Raw genomic sequence first — 7628 nt, forward strand, 5'->3', positions numbered from 1 at the left:
TGAATATGAGCCAGCAGTGTGCCCAGGTGGCCAAGAGGGCCAACAGCATCCTGGCTTGTATAAGGACTGGTGTGGCCAGCAGGAGCAGGGCAGTGACTGTGCCCCTGTCCTGGGCACTGATGAGGCCACCCCTCGAATGCTGGGTTCAGTGTTGGGCCCCTCACTCCCAGAAGAACATGGAGGGGCTGGAGCATGTCCAGAGAAGGGCAACGGAGCTGGGAGGGATCTGGAGCCCAAGGCTGATGAGGAGCAGCTGGGGGAGCTGGGAGTGTTCAACCTGGAGAAGAGGAGACTGAGGGGAGCCCTTATCGCTCCCTACAACTGCCTGACAGGAGGAGGGAGCCGGGGGTGGGGGGGGAAGGAGGGACTGGCTCCCTGCTCCCAGGGAATGGGCAACGGGACAAGAGGAAGCGGCCTCAAGTTGTGCCAAGGCAGGTTTAGGCTAGATATTAGGAAAAAAATTTTTCACCAAAAGGGTTGTCAAGCACTGAAAGGGGCTGCCCGGGGAACGGGTTGAGTCCCCATCCCTGGTGGTATTTAACAGATGGGTAGACGTGGTGCTTAGGGACAAGGTTTAGCGGTGGACAGGTACAGTTGGACTTAATGATCTTAAAGGTCTTTTCCAACCAAATGATTGATTCTATGTGAGAGCAGCAGGACTGCAGCGAGGCAGCTGAGCGCCCTACATAGTCATACCACTTGGTGAAGTTGTACAAAATTAAGAGCCCAGAGGGACATGGTCGCAGCTGAACTTTGCAGACTGGCATTTAGAGGTAGGTAATGTTTGTAGTAGAGAGTAGAGAACTGTCACTGTCTCTGTTGGTAGCTGATGAAAGGGACACCACTGCTGTGCTCTGTGTGGTCACCAGGAGCTGTTACCCACAGTGACACTCATCTGGCCAGATGCAGACTCCTGTACCTGAGGCTGTGCTTCCTTTGCACAACTGGGTCAACAGAAAATAAAAACGTGGGTAAAGTCAGATCTCCATAACATGCACACTGTCGTTTGGGTCTTGTGTCTTGCCCAGACCTCCACCATCTGTAACAGGAGCCTGAACACTTTGCACATGGAGATGTGCTCTGGCATTAGCTCAGCTCCATCTCTTCTGCATTGTCAGGTGCTGTGTGTCTCATGAGATCCACTTGCCAGGAGTGGAGGTAGGTGGTACACTACAGCATAAAAAATAGGCCTTGCCTATGTGGGGCAGGGCCGGCTCATTGTGCTTTGGGCTTTCTCCACTCTAAATGCTGACAGAGCCTGTATCTTCTAAATGGATCCTGCCACTGCCCTCCCCTACCCCACCATCAGGCTGGTATCCTGATGAGCCCATCAGGATGCCTAAGGGCATTCACACTCTTCCCCAGAGCAAAAAATGCTGCCAGAGGCAACTGTGGGTCCTGGCCAGTCTGTGATGCTGCGGGGTTGTCTCTTACAGGGTGCTTCCCATGCCTGCCGGACAACATCTCGGAGATGAGTTGTATTCCTTTCCACTCAATGAACACGCTGCACAATGGAGCAAGAAGCAAGGTAGTACCAAGCTCACAGGCATCACACCTGTTTGTAACCCCTCCAGAGGCTTCAGCTAGCCTGAAACCAGTTTGCTAATGCAATTTTCAAGGTACAGGAGCTTTACCAGTGAATTCTTTTTCTTCATTGCTGAAGAAGCAGCTGCAGAGACTTTGCTCAGGGGACTCCCACTTCTCATCTCTGTACCTGCAATCTTAATCTCCTCCATAGGATGATAGGCCTGTCTCTGTATGGAAACCTTGACTGCACAGCCACTCTGAACTATGGTACTCCCTGAACAAGCAAGAATTTCTTGTTAATCACTTGCATTTAGCCAAGATCCCAGAAGTATCCCTGTGACTTTGGTCCACCAGCCCATGACAGCTGTCCTACACAGCTCCACAACTGAAAGCTTTCAGATCCTAGTGAGTTTTTGCAATTCTCCTAATATACCCTTGTATTGGGTTGTGGTCACCTCAGTACCTGTGCTCCCAGCATGCTCTGTCTCTAGGCAGGAGGAAACTATTCCCCACTGGTTGCTTTACACATTAAGAGGGAAGGAGAGCAGCAAATGTTGTTTAGAAGCAGTTTCTTCCCTATTGCTGTCAGTCTCTGCAACAAGCTTTGCATGATCTACTCATCACCAGCTGAGATCTTGTACCAAGGAGCCAAACACAGTGAAACTTCCTCCTGAGTTGGACTAGGGTGCTCTTTTACCTGAAGCTTTATGTCCATCATGCTCTGCAGGCAACAACTCTGTTGCTCGTTCTCAGCAGTTGAACTCTTTCCTCTCAGACAAGTTCCTACCAAAACCAGGGTGGAGTCAGCAGGATTGGACCCTAAGCTGAGCTCCAGCATGACTACCTAGGCAGCCTCGGTCTGTGCCCCTCTTCAGGACCACCCCGTCCGTCTGGGACCAGATATGGTCAGAGACTGCTTCAAACACAGAGGTACGTTACCCTGTCAGTGCCCACAGGCCACCAAGCGCAGATGGCAGCACTGTTGGGGAGACACCGCCCCGGCAGCTCCAGGAGGTGCTCAGGTGTTGGAGCAGCATCTGCCCTGGGCAAGGTGATCACATCTGGCTCAGACAGTGGGAGCTACACCAGTCCTTCATTTATAGCCCACCACCCCACTGCAGGGCTGGCCCACAGTTTTCCTCTCCTGTACACAAACACCATTGACCTCCTGCAGTGCTTTCTTCTCCCTGTTGGAAGCAGATCCCCCTCTCTGCAGAGGGACAAGGGCAATGCTGCAGAAGGGAAAAGGTCCCTTATCCCTTTTGGAGGTGCTGTGGGAACAGCCGCGACCCAGCAGCTCCCACATCTGAGCTGCACCCCACGTTCATTCCCAAATCTCACCTTCCAGGTGAGCAGCTACCACAGCAGCGTGCATGTGACACACATCTATATGCTGTACCTCCTCCCTGTCCCTTGGAATTATATGCCTCAATTCTGAGAGGCAAATGAATCAAAAAAACCAGCTGGTTGGAAAATATCTATGAAAACATTTATATAAAAAGGAAAGTGTTTCAATGACATGATTTTTTTTTTTTTAAATAAAGATTGTTTGGTGGAAGGGAAGAATTATTTTTGAAAAACAAGGGTTTCCTTTTGCAATTTTTGGATGGTTTCCCAAATTTATATTTTTAACCCTTCATTTTATTCTTTTATATTTCATTACATATATAAGTGTCAAATTGCATAATAAGACAAAGAGATAATGCTTTTAAATTAGTACTAAGTGGCAGCTCTAATAATCTTAAAATTAAATTATATTAAAATAAATTATATCAACTGCTATCTCTTACTGTTTCATGACATGGCAGTGCTAGCAGAGAATGGGATAACTATTATCAACTAGTATAATGGGAACAAATTTTTAAGCTCAAAATCCAAACTAAAAGTGAAAGAAACTGAAATTCTGAAGTTAAATTCAGATTTCTGAAATGCCTCCCCGGCCCCATGTTTATCAGGAAGTATTGAAAATTAGTGCATATTTTGCAATCTGAAACCACAATGGATTTATTTTTTTTTTTTAAATGAGCCTGTGAAATTGCAATATCCACCATGAGCATCCTCCTTTGCTCAGAGGTTAACTGTACGGCAGGACCACCACCACATAAAAAAAGACATTTCTGAGATTGGTTGCTTGAATGGCATCAGCTTCCCTTGCCTCGTCATGCAATCTTGCAGCCTTTCTGCAGCTGATGATAACAGAATTGCAGCCTGACCAGAAGTGCCACATCTCAGCAGTGCTCTCATGAGACTGGCTTGCTTGCCAGCCTCAGGATGCTATGTTCGGAGTCTGCCCAATATTTTCATGTTAAAGAAAATATTCCCTTCAAAACTAAATATGCTGCCTCAGGTTCTCTTCCAGCCATTGCATGGGAGATGCTGTTGCACCCCCCCACTCCAAGCCAGCACAGCTGCTCTGCAGCGAGCAACCCAAATGCCACTTTTCAGACATCACGGTAATTATTTACCTCCGTTTATATTCCCAAACCTGCTGCTAAGCAGCTCTCCACCAGTATAATACATCCCCAGTTACAGTCACTGTGGAAGAACCGCTGCTGACAACTGCTTGGCATTGCAGTTCAGTCTCACAGAGAAGCAGCATATTCAGGAGGGCCTGACCTGTGTCACTGCTGCCCAGGACTTGCAGCTTAGTTTTAGAAACAGCTGGACAGCACATAGACACTGAAGAGGACAAGGATCACTTTGAGCAGCACCTGTATGGCTTTCTTCCCGGTGATGAGCCCCATCCTGCTGCAGGACAGTGGTCCACATCCCACAGGACACTTGGGTGCCCATACACCAGCCCTCTCCTCACATTCTTGGCATGGATCCAGCTTAGCATGGTGCTTCCAAAGCTCCTTCCAAGAGAAGTGGTTTCAGTCCTGGCCAGGAAAGTTCTGCATCCCTACGACAAGTTGTGCTGGGTTAACACAGGCTTCCCTCTACCTACCCACAAAACTCTGGCTTACCCATCAGCTTTTCATCCCCACAGCTCACCCCAATAACACAACCCTATGTCTGAAGTACAAGGGAAAAACCACCAGGAGCAATAGCTGTTGGTTTTCCCCTTCTGTCAGCCAGGACCAGGCTTTCCTTAGCCACGGGCAACCGGAGGGCTTCACCTTGCTGCTCAGCCAGTTCACAGCATGCAGCAGGAGCCCCAGCAATGCAGCAATTCTGTCACTGTCTGCTCTCCTCAGGTGCATCTAGCAGGTGACAGCTCTCCTTTCTCCAGCTGCCTCAGTCATTCAATATTTTACAGCACATAAACTCAGTCTCACTGCTTGTAAGTAATGAACACAGATGTCACGCAGTAACTGTACACCGGGTTGTTCTTACCACAACCGAGATTAAATCTGAGAAAGAAAAACCCTCCTTAAAATTGAAAGGGGCCATGCCCTTTAATCATGAGTGCAATAGGAGCTGATTGTATTATTAAACTTATAGCAATGACTTCAGGAAACACAATGTGTTTTACTCAAATTGCACACTTTTTTGAACAGCTGTAAAATAGAGTATATGTGTAAATATTGCCACCACTGAAGAAGTATTTGTAATTTTAGCATATAAATATAACAGGCTTTTCAATGGGCTTGATGATGCCACGAGGCTGCGCATCAAGCACTCGGGTAATTTCAAAGTTGTAAATGTATTTGCTGTACAGAGGCAGTGTGTCAGTGCTCGCTTCTCCCAAGAAAACAGAGATGCTGGTCCCTTTTGGAGAGCCAGTGGCTTTCCCCAGAATGGCTGGCACCAGCCGGAGGGGCCAGCAGCTTGCTGCTGCACAGAATGGTGGCAGCTTCAGAGTGCACCCACCAGTCCGTGCACTGTCAAACCGCAGCACACTGGGCACAGATGAGGGGAGACCCACAGCCCGCCTTCAGATGGTACATCCAGGACCCAAAGAGGGCAGGAAGCACAGGGCAGGGTGGTGTGCCTCGGTGGTTCAAGAGACACTCGACATGAGCAATTTCCTAGCTGCAGATTGAAGCAATAGTCACATTGATGTCATCTCTAATATAGTGGACCTCATCTCTGCCACCCTTGCACATCACTGGAGTGGTCAAAGCACTGCCCCAAGGCCGGCCTCCAGCAGACTGCTCTGTATGTGATGAGACACAAAGCCATTGCTTGCCTCTGATGGTTAGTAACCTGCGGACCCAAAGGATCATCTTCCTAGGCTGCCCAGCATGCAGTGCAGGCTCCTGCCTTGGGGAAGCAGCACTCCAGGCTGCATGGAATGTATTTTTAAGAGAATAAATCTATTTTTTTTTTGTATTTGCAGACATATATTTGGGCTGGGGCAGCTTAGTTAGAAGATAAATAATGCAAGAAATCTTTTCATAATCACAGATTCATCCAAGTTAAGCAAATTTTCCAGGGTTACAGTATTGCCTATTTCCCTAAAACAAACTTTGTGTCCAATAGAGCTATGAGCACTGTTTCGCCCTCTCAAACCCCTCCCCATCTCAGCATGCTCAGTAGAGGGAAGCCAGCTCTTCCCTCCCCAGGCTGCCCATGCAGTGGATACAGATGGTGCTCACCTCCTAGTTATGCAGTGCTCTTAGTCTGCATGCCAAATGTAAACACACACTTTATCTGCATGTCTCTCCTGACTCAAACACTGTCAGCTCTACAGTATATAACCAATAAAAACTCTTTTTACATGTTTGTGGTGTGGTATTTGTAGCTCCAGCTGAATCCCTGTGCAGTGTCTGTTACTTGGAGGCACTGATGCCCTTTGAAGTGCTGAGGCAGCCCCAGTCTGCAGGCACTGTGCGTTAGCACTGAGTCTGACCACCTTGTTCTTTGGTTTTTGCCTGTATTGAGGCAGATCTCACATGGGCTGGAGGACAGGCATTCTTACAGAGGGAAGCTGAGACGCTGCTTCATTAGATTTCCTTCACTCAGCCAGTATAGACTGTACTGGAACCAAGATCTGTTGGCCATCTCCTGGAAGAAACTGGAGGATACAGAGGTCAGTGCAAGTGGCAAAGTCTCCTTCTCAGTTCCCAAGTTTTTGCAATATGCAATTAGCACCATCATATGCAGGACCAGCCCCAGTGACTAAAACCACATAATTTGGCGAGAAGTATGTTGAAGGTGCCCTGGGCACCACACTTAATTAGACAAAGCTCTTTATTCTATTTGACTGCAAAACTGGATGCATTTCCAGCAGCTCTGTTCAATGGGTTATTGGTATGGACTGGCATTTTAGGAGCCATCCATAGCCATCACTTCAGCCCCTGCTCCCTGGGTAGAGCTCATTAACTAGAGCTGAAGTCCTACAAACATTTCCTCTGTTAAATATTTGTCTAAGAAAACTGACTTTTGGCTTGACTGAGACCCCCTTCTATCCCAGTTCACATCATTACAGAGGTGGTTCTTCACCTTGTAACTGTTATTGTAGCTACAACACAAACGCTGCTGTGTCTGGCTTGCTAAGGACAGCAGAGGTCTGTAAATGTGGAATTGAAGAGTTACTGTCCAAAGCTTCCACATCTGCTCAAAGTCTCTCCCCTGCCAACACCTTAAGCACGTACCACAGGGTCGTTCTTTTCCCTGTTTGCGATTCCAGGCCAGGCTCACCGCTCCTCTGTGAGGACATTACAGTACAGGTGCTGGACTAACAGCTCACCCACAATAGCATTGCTGCTCAGCCATGAAACATCACTTTTTCTGAAGCCTTTTTTTACTCTGTTCTTTTTGATCAGCCACATCTACTCGCTTTGGTGGGTTTAAGTAGTCCTCATGTTGCCTACAGACAAGTGTACTCTCATTAATCCAGCTAGGAACCTTTCTGCTTTCATTGTATCTGTGAGAAGGCTGCTGCTCTAAATCATCCTTATTGGTGAGATTTTTGAGCCAGATGACATGTGCTGCCCATGCCCAGATCAAGCACTGCTGTTCGTCCCATGGATTCCTGATCAGGCACTCGCAGAGGTCTGAGTAGCACCTGGCCTTTTAACTGGCATTGCATCCAGAGTGGTAGTTACCTTAGCTCCAGAGGAGGCTGGCAGCTCCCCATAACCAGTTTCCTGACCTTGCGGACCGATCTGCCCACCACCATTACCACCACTCCAGTCAGAACAGTCCTAATGCTC

General features: G+C 48.0%; 2 protein-coding genes across 2 annotated transcripts in view; one reads left to right on the top strand and one right to left on the bottom strand.

Annotated features, from left to right (window-relative positions):
- Nucleotides 1-2978, top strand: part of LUZP1 (leucine zipper protein 1) — a 27590-nt gene extending 24612 nt beyond the window's left edge. The window contains exon 4 of the mRNA XM_009645851.2: nucleotides 1437-2978. Within this exon, the coding sequence (XP_009644146.1) occupies nucleotides 1437-1475 (39 nt within the window). The 3' untranslated portion in view covers nucleotides 1476-2978. The remainder of the gene's footprint in view (nucleotides 1-1436) is intronic.
- A 977-nt stretch (nucleotides 2979-3955) lies between these two features.
- The window catches only part of KDM1A (lysine demethylase 1A), a 54882-nt gene continuing 51209 nt past the window's right edge, over nucleotides 3956-7628 (bottom strand). The window contains exon 20 of the transcript XR_004842887.1: nucleotides 3956-6487. The gene's annotated coding sequence lies outside the window, so the exon portion shown is untranslated. The remainder of the gene's footprint in view (nucleotides 6488-7628) is intronic.

Source organism: Egretta garzetta, unplaced genomic scaffold, assembly GCF_000687185.1.
Source record: "Egretta garzetta isolate BGI_Z169 unplaced genomic scaffold, ASM68718v1 scaffold368, whole genome shotgun sequence".
Classification (NCBI taxonomy): Eukaryota; Metazoa; Chordata; class Aves; order Pelecaniformes; family Ardeidae; genus Egretta; species Egretta garzetta.